The sequence below is a fragment of the Lithobates pipiens genome, unplaced genomic scaffold (genome assembly GCF_037356315.1).
Source record: "Lithobates pipiens isolate NorthernLeopardFrog02 unplaced genomic scaffold, aLitPip1_a1.2 Scaffold_16, whole genome shotgun sequence".
Taxonomy (NCBI): domain Eukaryota; kingdom Metazoa; phylum Chordata; class Amphibia; order Anura; family Ranidae; genus Lithobates; species Lithobates pipiens.
The window spans coordinates 436,585,527-436,598,595 of record NW_027507748.1 but is presented as its reverse complement, the minus strand read 5'-3'; the positions used below and the strand labels follow the sequence as shown (position 1 = coordinate 436,598,595).

The 13,069-nt window shown below is 40.5% G+C and overlaps 1 protein-coding gene across 4 annotated transcripts in view; it reads right to left on the bottom strand.

Annotated features, from left to right (window-relative positions):
* MAP4K4 (mitogen-activated protein kinase kinase kinase kinase 4) overlaps nucleotides 1-13,069 on the bottom strand; it is a 271,290-nt gene that overhangs the window by 85,127 nt on the left and 173,094 nt on the right. For all 4 annotated transcript variants that reach the window (XM_077482654.1, XM_077482655.1, XM_077482656.1 and 1 more), the window contains exons 8-13: nucleotides 12,921-12,975; nucleotides 12,762-12,840; nucleotides 10,080-10,255; nucleotides 7,551-7,623; nucleotides 5,950-6,160; nucleotides 3,366-3,527 (exon numbers count right to left, since the gene is read on the bottom strand). In XM_077482654.1, coding sequence (XP_077338780.1) covers nucleotides 3,366-3,527; nucleotides 5,950-6,160; nucleotides 7,551-7,623; nucleotides 10,080-10,255; nucleotides 12,762-12,840; nucleotides 12,921-12,975 — 756 coding nt within the window. The remainder of the gene's footprint in view (nucleotides 1-3,365; nucleotides 3,528-5,949; nucleotides 6,161-7,550; nucleotides 7,624-10,079; nucleotides 10,256-12,761; nucleotides 12,841-12,920; nucleotides 12,976-13,069) is intronic.

Below are 13,069 nucleotides of genomic sequence, written 5' to 3'. Positions count from 1 at the left end.
TTTTTTTTTTTGTCATTATTCAATCCTTTAGGACAAAAAAAATAAATATTCAATGGGCTCAACATACCCATCAGCAATTTCCTTGGGGTGTCTACTTTCCAAAATGGGGTCATTTGGGGGGGATTTGTACTGCCCTGCCATTTTAGCACCTCAAGAAATGAGATCGGCAGTCATAAATTAAATGCTGTGTAAATTCCAGAAAATGTACTCTAGTTTGTAGACGCTATAACTTTTGCGCAAACCAAAAAATATATGCTTATTAACATTTTTTTTTACTAAAGACATGTGGCTGAATAAATTTTGCCCTCAATGTATGACTAAAATTTAGTTTATTCGATTTTTCTTATAACAAAAAGAAGAAAATATCTTTTTTTTTCAAAATTTTCGCTCTTTTTCCATTTATATCGCAAAAAAAAAAAAAAAAAAATCGCAGAGGCAATCAAATACCATCAAAAGAAAGCTCTATTTGTGGGAAGAAAAGGACGCAAATTTCGTTTGGGTGCAATATTGCATGACCGCGCAATTACCAGTTAAAGCAGCGCAGTGCGAAATTGCAAAAAGACCTCTGGTCCTTAAGGTGTTTATTGGTCCGGAGCTGAAGTGGTTAACAGGTGGTGAGGAGGTGATATGTTGCCTCCCACCACCCAATTTAAATCCATGATTGCTGCGCAATGCAGATGACTGCAACACGGTAATACAGCAATTAGAGGTTTAAATCAGGTGTGAGTAGGTGATACTGTGCACGGTGAGATTTGACTTCTCCCATGTTGTTCAAGTAGATCTCCACCTCTTTAAGGTTGCCTACCCCTGCTGTAAAGTATTGTATAGTATTAACACAGAACAAACCGTGAACCTATGAACAAATAAATACGGAAGTTGCTGGTGCTGCAGAGATGCACACGTGCTTTGGCCTGATATCATGATCAAGCATGCATGACAGAATTTTAGACTACTTTCACTGCCTGCATGCCTATTCCAGGTCAGGGAATCTTCAAAAGTAGAGCAAGAAATCCCAGAATCCTGTTCCTTAAAAACAAGGCTGAACTCTCAGGTGTCCCACTTGAAAGCAAGATATCCAAGGGTTCATGCACACAGGACGTTTTAACAGCTGCTATTAGGGGCATCTGGCGGTTTGTTTTTTTAACTGCTTCTAAACGCTCCTCAATGTTAGCCTATATGTCCATGCACAAAAACTGTCAGAGGCGTTTGAAGGCATAAGCGTTTAGGGGCAGTAGAAAATAAGGACAGCCTGGGCGTTCAGGAGCAGAGGCTGTTGAGCTGTAAAACCATCTGACGCTGCTAAAAGCGGCTTAACTCTGTTAAGCTGTGCCAAGTGTTTTTTTTAACATGTCAAAATCAATGGTTACCTATGAGAGCCCATTGATTTGAATAGAAGTCGCACCAGAAGTTGGATCGTGTTGATCCGACTTGCGGTACGACTTGTGCGCTAAGGATCTTGAAGAGGAACCCCACGCCAAAATGAGAAAAAAAAAAAAAACATGGCGTGGAGGTCCACCCAAAATCCATACCAGATCCTTACCTGAGCAAAAAATAAATAAAAATAAAAACAGTACGCAGGTCTCTGATAAAGTAATTAAAAGAAGCTCCGGCGTCTTCACCTTCCAATTTCTTCTCCCTCTAGCGATGTCTTCATCCTCCGATTCTTCTTCTCGCACCGCTGAGGACTTCTTCCATCGCCGGTTCTCCACTGTGTTCTCCCTCTGCCAGGTCTTCTCTCTCCGCTGTCTTCTCCCTCTGTTCTGCCTCCAATGTTCGATGCTCTCTCCCAGAGTAATTCTGGGTCCGCCATGTGCCATTACTTATAAAGCCATGGGGCGGGGTCACCCAGCGACGTCATTCGGAGGCTCCGCACCTTGTGACATCACCATCCCATCATGCCCTGGGTGGTGACATTACAAGTGGCGGAACCTCCAGATGACGTCGCTGGGTGGACCTGCCCCATGGCTATATAAAGAACGGCACACAGCATTACACCAGGAGAGAGCATTGAGAGAACTTTGGAGGAAGAACAGAGGGAGAAGACAGAGGAGAGAGTAGAACCGGCGGTGGGAGAAAATAGCGGCGAGAGGGGAACGGGCAGCAGGAGAAGACATCAGTGGAGGGAAAAGAACCGGAGGATGAAGACATCGCCAGAGGGAGTAAGAAATCGGAAAGAAGAGACGTGGGAGGTGTTTAAATGGATTACTTTATCAAAAACCTTTGTGTCTTTTTTTTTTTTTGGGGTGAATGGGTAGGGGTACAATGTACCCTAAACTCATTCACATAGGTTGGGGGGCTTCCAGATTCCAACAAGCCACCTGTCGACACAGACAACCAGCAGCCAGGGTTGTCGGGAAGAAGCCCTTGTCCCCATCAATATGGTGCTTTGGGGGGGGGGGGGGGGGGGGGCATGTTTACCAGGCATTTCCTGACCTGCCGGGCTGCGTTCTCGGATAAGGGTCAGGTATGGATTTTTTTTGGGGGTTTTTTTAGGCATGGAGGCTCCACTTAAAATCTAAACCAGACTGAAGAGTCTTGTTTGGATCTAGGGGGGGACCCCACGCCATTTATTTATTTTTTTCATTTTGGTGCGGGGTTCCTTTTCAAGATCTCATGATTTTGAATAGAGGCATAGAAACGCAGCTAAAAGCTAGCGCAGCTAAATGTGCATTAACTCCAATACAAAACGCTACTAAAAGCAAGTTTTTACAGCTGCTTTTTCCTGGTGTTGGTAGTGGCTTTGCAGCTCGTTTTTTCTAACTCTCTGTGTGCTTGAGCCCTAAGAAAAATGTATAGCTTTACTAGAAATGATATAATACACTGCAAAGTGACCACACTAAGTGAGAACTGGCTTATGTCATCATGCAGTTCTGTGTATGCATGGAATGGCATCAGCAAAAGAAAGACTATTGTGTGCAAGGGTCTTCTGGCCATCACATTACCTGAATCTGAATTCAACACATATACAAACACATTCTAGTGCTAAACAATGTGCCATTGCTGTAATCTCAGACTCCACTCATCTTCATTTGGTTTAAATTCAGTGTGATGTCTGTAGGATGCATGTACCACCTACCCATGTGGCAAAAACTATATAAAAAGATTCCTAGGTGGCCTTGGGAACACATTCCCTACAACTTTCGGCATGTAATCAGGACACTGCAATTTTCAAAACTGCTATCACAGTCTATAGGTACACTTCTAAGCTACACAGACCACACTTTTTTTTTTAAATACATGAACATTGCCACATAGCCTGGTAAATAAAACCTACATTTAGGATGTGCTGCACCAGACAAACTACCCACACCATAAATAAATATTACACGTTTTTGCACATTGATTAGCTCTTTTCCATTACTCACCTGTTCTCTTTCTACACGTCTTTTCTCTTCATCAGCTCTTCTACGTTCTTCTTCTTCTTTACGTCTTCTTTCAATCTCCTCCATTCTCTTCTTGTCTTCCTGCTCTCTCCTCCGTTGCTCCCTTTCTTGTTGCCTCCGTGCCTCTCGCTCTCTTCTTTGTTGCTATTTTTGAGGGAAAAGGAAAAGAAAAAATTTACAGCCACATAGCATTAACTAGTTTACAATACAAATTTGTTCACTCTTTAAAGTAGACCAATATAGTCTTGCAAGGGTTAAAGTGAAACTAGGAGAAAAAATGTAAAATATACACATAAGCAGTCAACAGCATTGGAACACCAGTCTTTTTTTCAGGGTTCACCTGTAACAGTTTTATTACCTACTGATCCTGCCAAGCAGTTCAACAAATGCGACAGTTAAAGTAGAAGTTCACCCTAACACTAAATTCTGTAAATCTACAGGAAACCACAAACTAACACGAACCTATCTAACCCTGTAAAGAACAAATAGCTATACATACCTTTTCTGAAACATATCCGGTCTGGCCTCCAGCGGCGGAAGCTCTTCGCAGGAGACAGCTGAAAACAGTTGCGAAAAGCATGGGAAGTGACGTCATCCATAGATTTACTATGGGGCTCCAGTTGTCGGCTGTGTCCTCTGCACCAGTCTCCACAGCAAAGCCGCAGCCAACAGCTCAGCGTGGGACCCGAGCGGCTTCAGGAAAGGTATGTATAGCGATTTCTTCTTTACAGGGCTAGATAGGTTAGTCTAAAGCCTCATACACACGGTCGGACTTGTACAAACTTTTCCGTGGACTTTTGTACAAAGGGCTTGGTCCACAAGTTTGTATTGCATACACACGGTCGGACTTTTTGACAACAAACACGAACGTGGTGACGTCACAACGTACGGACGCCACTTCAAAAGAGGACGTTCAATGACTCCAGCGCCACCTTTGGTCAACTTCTGTATTGTAGTCTGATCGTTTGCATAGGTTCTGAGCATGCGTGTTTGTACCTTGTACAAAAGTCCGATGCTTTTGCGTACACACGGTCGGACTTTGCTCCATCGGACTTTTGTTGCCAGAAAGTTTGTCCGTTCGCACAGCCAACAAAAGTCCGATGAAAACAGAAAAAGTTTGTCCGATGGAGCGTACACACAGTCGGATGTTGCTCCAAAACAGCTAATTTGCATGTTTGTTGTCAAAAAGTCCGACCGTGTGTACGGGCCTTTAGAATTGTGGATGCCTGTAGATTTACAGATTTTAGTGTTAGGGTGAACTTCTACTTTAAGGGGGTTGAGAGAAACCATTTGACACTTTTTGGTGAAATCTGTTAGTACCTTTTTCGAAAAATAGACTTTATGTATATCTGTGTGGTTAATTTGGTATTCGAATACTATTTTTTTTTATTCAACCCAGCGGGTTATAATGGAAAAAAAACACTGTTCCGGTCAGAGCCACTGTACTAACGATCCAACATTAGTACAGTGGTCTCCTCCACAGAGCTGTTGTGTTCTGACAGGGAGACGACCCCTCGCCAAAACACGCTGATCATAGCTCTCCATCATTGGCTAAGAGCGCTGACCGGGAGCCAAACGGCTGCTGGTTTACAAGCATGCACGTCTAACAGAAGTCTGACTGACCGAGTGGCTTACACCCGGGCCGAATGTTGGCCGGCTTTTATTGAACCGGTCGATGTCACCCGACTTTTAGCCTGTGTGTGCGAGGCTTTAGGGCCTATAGATTAGGCTCCGCTTAAAAATACATTTAATGACTTGCAATGCATACATAACTCGTTTTCTATTCATCTGTAGATCTGCTTTAAAAGGTTAAGCTCACCTTTACAGAAAAATCTGTAAGGTGAACTTACACAGGACCCGCCCCCCCTCCAGTACTGCTGACCTGTTGTGAGGTGATCTCCCGTTCTAACCCCCCCAGTATTAGCCATGCCAGGGGTCCGGGGCTTAGAAATCCCTGCAGCTGAATCTTCAAAACGTACCCCATCAGGAAGGACGTTTCGGAGCATTTTAATTGGTCGGGACAATCAGAACTGACGCAGCCCATCCTGTCAGCGGAGAAGATGCGTGAATGCAGAGAGGATTTTTAAACCCCCGGGCCTGTGTAAATTCACCAAGCATTAAATGAAATTTGAACGACCAATACCAAAAGGTAAAAGTCCAGAAAATGTAAGCCCCACACTTTATAAAACCAAAGCATTTCCCAATTTTATTTATAACTGAGCTAATAAGCAACATCAGTTGCTTCTAGGCCATGACTGGTCATCATAAAGCAATTCAAGCTTTTGGGCATTGTTATGTAACAAACTCACCGTTTATAACTATTTGAGACGGATTTCAGCACCACTGGTAAATGAATAAATAGAACAGCTAGTGGAAGCTTTTTTTACCTTAATACATTAAGGTAAAAAAAAAAAAAGTTTGACTTTAGAAACACTTTAAATGGCAGAAGTGTTTGTTTGCTGTAAATAGCAGCAATAGGAATATAGGAATAATATTTTTTCATGAAAATAAATTGCATCAGTGATCTTCACCAAGGTTTTTTCAGTAGAAGGGACTTATGCTCTACCTCTTCAAGGCGCCTTCTTTGCTCTTTTTGCTGCTCTATACGTTTCTGTCTCTCTGCCAGTAGTTGCCTCTTGTACTCCTCCTGCTCTCTGAGTTGTTGCTCCTGCAGCAGCTGCTGCCTTCGTAAGGCTTCAGAACGCTCCTTGTTCTCCTGCTGTAGTCTCAGGAAATCACGTCTAAGGGTGGATTCTCCAGGCACATTAACAATTGAGCTGAGAGAGAAATTATTTATATATATTATATATTAGTTATATAGTCAGACAATTCAAAAGGACACTGACCACATAATGATAATGTGCAAGCCACGTACTGCAATACATGCAAATAACTTCAGTAAGACCCCTTTTTCACACTGAGGCGTTTTTCAGGTACTTTTGGGCCAAAGATAGTGCCTGTAAATCACCTGAAACACACCTCCCCTACAGACCCAGTGTGAAAGCCAGAGTGCTTTCACACTGGGGTGATGAACTGGCAGGACGTTAAAAAAAAAAGTCCTACAAGCAGCATCTTTGGAGTGGTGGAGGAGCAGTGTGTACACCACTCCTCCACCACTCCTGCTCATTGAATAGGAAGCGCTTTGGTAATGGTGCAACATGGGTGCATTTAGCCCTTTATTCAGCGGCTAGCAGGGGATAAAAGTGCCTCGTTAGCGGCCGAATAGCACCGCTAAAACTACAGTAAAGTGCTTAACTGTCAAACGCCCCACTGTGAAAGCAGCCTAATAGGTATACGTATAAAAAAGGGTCAATACAATGTATCAAAACAGCATCTGGTGGTGGCAAAAATCTTAAAAAAATAAATAAAAAAAAGTACATCTCAGATGTTGTTCTGCTAGCTGGAGAATATCAGTACAAAAAATGTTATTCTATAACGGAACAAATTATTTTAAGGATACATATTGTCAGTACCATGGTTTTATCGCCAATATGAATATTTTTATCCAAATCCTGTGACTTGCTCGTACACAGCATATCAGGAATTTTAATCAGCATGCCTGAAAATTGTAAAATATTGATAAAGTTGCCACTTTTCCCACACATAAATGTGTGGCAACTACAAGCCTTTGAGTGCCAAGGACTGACCGACTCAGCTATGTCACCTGGGTGAGCCCCATTCTTCTTCACACCAGTCCCTATCAGGTATTTCTTTTGCCACTGTATGGGAATAAAGGAATGGCAAGTATACACTGCTAGGACTAAAGGGTGGAGGGGTTCAAGTAAACCAGTTGCCCTGCCTTAAAGCCAGCCATAGATGGAGTGACTTCCTTTTGTGAAAGCCATGGTGAGCAGAGGAAGCAAACTCCGCTGGGAGAACAGCGATTATTGCTAGTGTCTATAACAGTCCCTAGCAATAATCGCATGTAAAATCCGACAGGCTGGTTGTACCTACGTTGCTCAAACGTGAGACATTTAGCCTGCCCATATACGATTCAAACCATCTATGGCTGGCTTAATAAGAAAAGCATGGGTTTGTTGTAATTATAGACTAGGTTTTCTTCTAATACCCAAAGCTAAATGATAACAGAGCATAAGGTGAACTGGTGAAGGCAGCTTTTTTTTTCTAACAGCATATGTATTAGGATGTGAATCAACACTGACATACCTTGGCTCTCCTTCCTGCTCAGGCACTTCCTCTTCCTCCTCTTCACTTCCACTGTATTCATACTCTGTTTCATCTAAACCAAACAGACAAGTGAGCAGAACACCTCCAGAAAAACATTTACTTTACTGGCCAAAAAATATTTCAGATCACCTGTGGCTAATTATTTTGCCCACATTGCCCAGGGTCAAATGCATTTGGTTATAAATCAAATAATTCTATAATGTGTAAAACAACTTTACATTTAAAGATTATCCCAATTTTTCAATGAATACAGTTTCCTACCAAGCTTACAGCTTTATTTTTAATTGCTGAAATAGACGACCCTGGAGGTCTACAAATATTTTATACACTCTGGTCTCAACCCTGCAGAACTATAGGGTCTGCATTCACAGGTCTTAGTTCCGAGTTATCTACTAGTTTAAGAAACACAACTAGTGATAGATACCAAACTACCGTATTTTTCGGACTATAAGGCGCACGTAAAAGCCTAAATTTTCTCCCAAAAACGACCGTGCGCCTTATAATCCGGTGCGCCTTATATATGACCTGTTGACATCGCTGGAGATTCGTGGAAAAAGCCACCCGGTCTCTTGACGTTAACCTTCGGACTATAAGGCGCACGTAAAAGCCTAAATTTTCTCACAAAATCGACCGTGCGCCTTATAGTCCGATGCGCCTTATATATATGGAAATATCCATTTTATCAGCCGGTCGTTGCTAGTGCGCCTTATAATCCGGTGCGCCTTATAGTCCGATGCGCCTTATATATGGAAATATCCATTTTATCAGCCGGTCGTTGCTAGTGCGCCTTATAATCCGGTGCGCCTTATAGTCCGAAAAATACGGTACTCGTGATCCTGAATTATCTCTCCTGTTACTGGACCATATGGTCCAATGATAAGAATGTTATTGTCTTGTAATGATTATTTTTCATTGTTAAAAACCCAATAAACACTTTGAAAATAAAAAAAAAATAAAAAAAGTAAATAAAACTTTCATGTGTTTGTGGTAAAAATACTCAAAACACAAATACTTGTCTTACAAGCCTAAAATAAAATCTGTATGAACTGAAAGCACACCATGAAGTTGCCTGCTACTTAAATGTACATTGCATATTTATTGCACAAAAACCACATGCGTAAAAACAAAAAACAAACTTTTGCATTCTAATAAGTGTTTATTTCTATAGACTACTATATGGTCATATCAAAGTGCCCTTGGAACCTGCACTTGTATACCCCTTGGATTTTGGGGTTATGAATCTCTTATATCTTAAAGTGATTATAAAGTTTCTAATTTTTACTATAAAAAATAACAAACATGCTATACTTACCTGCTTGGTTGCAGTAGATTTGCACAGAGCAGCCAGGATCCTCCTCTTCTTGGGTCCCTCTTCTGTGCTCTTGGCCCCTCCCTCCTGTTCAGTGCCCCCACTGGAAGCAGATTGCTATGGAAACACCCGTGCTGAGTCACAGCTCTATGTGTCCATTCAGACACGGAGCACTGGCCCGGCCCAGCCCCCTTTATGCCCTGATTGGCTAGCTGCCGGTTTAACAGCAGCGGCAGACAATGGCGCCACTACTGTGCCTCAGCCAATCAGGAGGGAGAATCTTGGTTGGCCGAGACACTCGTGGACATCGCTGGAAAGAAACAGACCTCAGGCAAGTATTAGGGGGGTTGATGCACATAGAAAACTTTATCTTAATGCATTAAGATAAAAAACCTTCTGCAACCCCTTTACAACCCCTTTAAATCAGGATTATATACAAAATATAGCCATAGTTTTTTTTCTTAATGCACACTTCTAGTTTTTACTCAGTCAAGTGTCCCAGTTTACCCAAATAAAAAAGTTAGAAATATGCAGTTGAAATATTATAGTGCAGATATAATTTCTGGTAAATACAACCATTTATGCAACTATAAAATATAAAGAGAATACATGCTAGACGTATTTCAAGTTTAAAAGCGTTTTTTCCCCCCCATCTTTAAAGCAAACTCTAGCTAGATCTCTCCTAAGCCTGTCCCCAAACACCATTTTTAGTTCTATTCATATATTCTTGAGGTGAAATATTAAAAGTGATAGTCTGCTCCTTCTTCCTCCAAGTGCTCCGTCAACAAGCCAGGTGCTAAGGGGGCACACTCATGCTTCTAAGCCAGGCTGTATGTGTCCACAGACATACATAGCACCAGTAAGACATGCCACCATTCCCTTCTCATAGGAGTTTGAAGGACAGCAGCAGAGCAGGAATCTATGAATCCCGATATTCTCAGCGTTTCCTGTAAAAGCATGAAGTGAGAGCACCAGGGCTGTAGCCAGGACTGCAGTGGTTCAGTGACTAAGTCAGGTAAGTGTTTATAGATGGGGGTAAGTGTAGTGGGGAGTTTTTTTTACAATAATGCATTAAGGTAAAAAAAAACGCAGCGTTTAGGGCCATTTTAACCATACATTCGTTATCTTATCAGGCAGTATAAAAAACAATCACTGTTACTGGCAATTAGACATTTAAAAGGGAAAAAGAAACCACCCACCTTTCTCTCCTCTCTTCTTCCTGGTCCTGTCTATGTGGTCTTTCAGCTGGATACGGACTTGTCGCTCATTAGGCTGGTCTCTTATAAATGGGTGTTTTAACAGCTGTTCTGTTGGAGGGCGTTGCATGTAATTTTTTACCAGACAGCTTTCAATAAAACTAAAAAACTTCTTTGACCTGTAAAATAAGGTGCAAGGAAAAACCAAAACAATGAAATTCAAACTCTGATGGTTTAAACCATGATGGAAAAAAATCTGTTTACAAAAAAACACAACACATTCTACAGTTTTTTTGATGTTGGGGGATACTGAATGTACAGAAACAAGGCATACTGGATATATTACTGTTTGTGCCCAACATACACTGCTGTAGCCTATATCATAGAATGGCAAAACTCCTAATGGTTTGCTAACCTTTTGCTAGTTGCTGATCTCTGGCTTTGAGGTATACCACCTTATCTGCACATTTGTTCAAAGTCAGTGGTTTAAAGTAACATGACATGCAATTAGCACTTTCATAAAGAATTTAGTAATGACAACCTTCATATTTTAGTAGGTGGTTCGTTTTTAAGTGTTTTGCCCATAGCAAAAGTGTTTTTTTTCTTTCACAACATAAATCAAGGTTATGTCTTAAGTTTGAAATTACCGGTAAGTAGTATTGAGTTCTTCAAAGAGCACCTGCCGTGTGTGTGTGTGTGTGTGTGTGTGTGTGTGTGTGTGTACTAGGGCTACAACTAATGATTATTTTCATAATCAATTAGTTGGCCGATTATGGTTTTGATTAATCGGTTAATAACCTTAAAAAAGTGTGGTGTATAATTTATATTTAAATATCTCTATGCAGTGGTAAATATAAATATGGTTAGAGAGCAAAATCTCTAATCCACTCTGAGAACAACAGACAGAAGAGATATACTGTATATACTATTAGATCTTCCCTCAAAAAAAAAAAAAAAATTAATTTTAAGAACCTTTGTTCGATTTTCTAATCGTTAGTGGGGTAAAATCGATGTTCATTTTCAACCACAGTGACAGGAAAATTTAGAAATAGAAAACTGCTTGGGGAAAGACATTTTCAGACAGTGTATTTGGTTTTCATTTAGAAATTACATTCATTTGAAAAACAGAAAATTTCAAAACATTCTTTCATTCAGCGAATGTACAAAGATTTTTGTCTGAAAATTGATCCGTGTGGCCAGCATAAGGCTTGGTATGCAGTTTGATTTTTGACCTGTTTCTGCAGTGCTTTTTGCTGTGCATTTTGATTTAATTTTTGTGCACGTGATTTTGCTGTGATTTTTGCATTTTTTTAGCCAATTTGTTGTTGGGGCAGATTAAAAAACACAAATTGCTGCAAAACCTATTACATGCTTTTCTGTAGTTTCTCCATTGAAGTACATTGAACCAAAAAAGCATCATTTTGCTTTAAAGTCCCTGACCGTTTCCAAATACACAGCGGCTGAAAAAAAAACAGATGTGAACGTATCCCATAGGAAACCATGTAAATGAACTGTAGTGCGTTTCTGCAAAAAGCAACAAAAAACACATAGCTGTGAACCAGGTCTAAGACGTTTAGTAACATAATGGGGTTAAAAAAAAAAACTAAAAAGTAGCCCTTTATACTACAACAAAAAGCAGATAATCACTACTGTAAGGGGTTACATTTTTTTTTGTTTACTGTAGAACTGTGAAAGTGGTATTTACAGTAGTGATTATTTGCTATTTTTGTACTATAAAGGGCTAATTTTAGTTTTTTTTAACCCCATTATGTTACTGACCGATTAATCCATTATGAAAATAGTAATCAATTAATTGTTTCAGCGTGTGCGTAATATATATATATATATATATATATATATATATATATAAAATAAATCACCAGCTGTCGCCTCTAAAAGAATAAGTTATCTATTTCTCTGACCGACAAGTGAAATCTTCATCCTCTTGCACCACCAACCTCAGCTAAACGAGTTCAGCAGGAGAACCATAGCAGTGGGGAACATGCTATCTGACACACTCAGAAGCGTCAAAAGGTATTGGCAACCAGAGCTCTGCAAAAGCGTGAAGCTTTCACTCACTGCCCACTTAGTACCCCACTAGTAGCAGTTCTGGGGAAATCAACTTAGCCTGTGGATACTATCTAGTACACATTGGGTTTCTTGTCAAAAGCTATGATATAAAAAAAAGAAAAAAAAAAAGACTAATTTGTCACATTACTTTCACAGGCGGCTGTCCTGTCACTGGTAAAAGCAGGATTTTGAAATTCCAAGACTCCAGGCACAGCTATCGCTTACATTGTGATAAACAGCGATTACTTTACAGCTTTTACATGTGGCTGCGATGTAGCATTCTTGCCATTCCTAATGTGCTTCCTGTTTTTCTTTTTGTTGCTGCTGCTACTCGCAGGTGAAATAGTGCACTGCAATTACCTGCGATTATGTACAGATAGCTGCGATAAATCGGTCCTGGACGCAGTCAAATTCGTTTTTTTCTAACCGCACAAAATCGTCACCAAGCACAGTCTGTGATTGGGGCCATAGGAATGCATTGTTTGAGTTTAGTTCTAGTGGATAACTTCTTCTACCTGCACCTAAATTCTATCCACCAGTGTGAAAGGGGCCTTATAATGAAAACAAATATATTTTACAGCAGTAGATAGAGCACAAGAATGACGAAGAACTCACCATTTCTTAGATTTTAGCCGGGGAGGGGGATTTCTGGGAATAAGAAACAGTGCTCTCATAGGATGCATATCACAAAGAGCTGTAAAAGAAACCATATTAAATATAATTTTTGCAGTTTATTGTTAAGTGACGGCTAAAAAAAAAAAAAAGAGCACTTACGGGGAGCACCTTCTGCCATCTCTATTGCTGTAATACCACAGGACCAAAGATCACTCTGCAAAAATGATTACGATATATATTATGCTGCAAAATGCTACTGTATGTGGGGTTAAGTAAAAAAAAAAAGTGCATATTACAGAAACCTATAT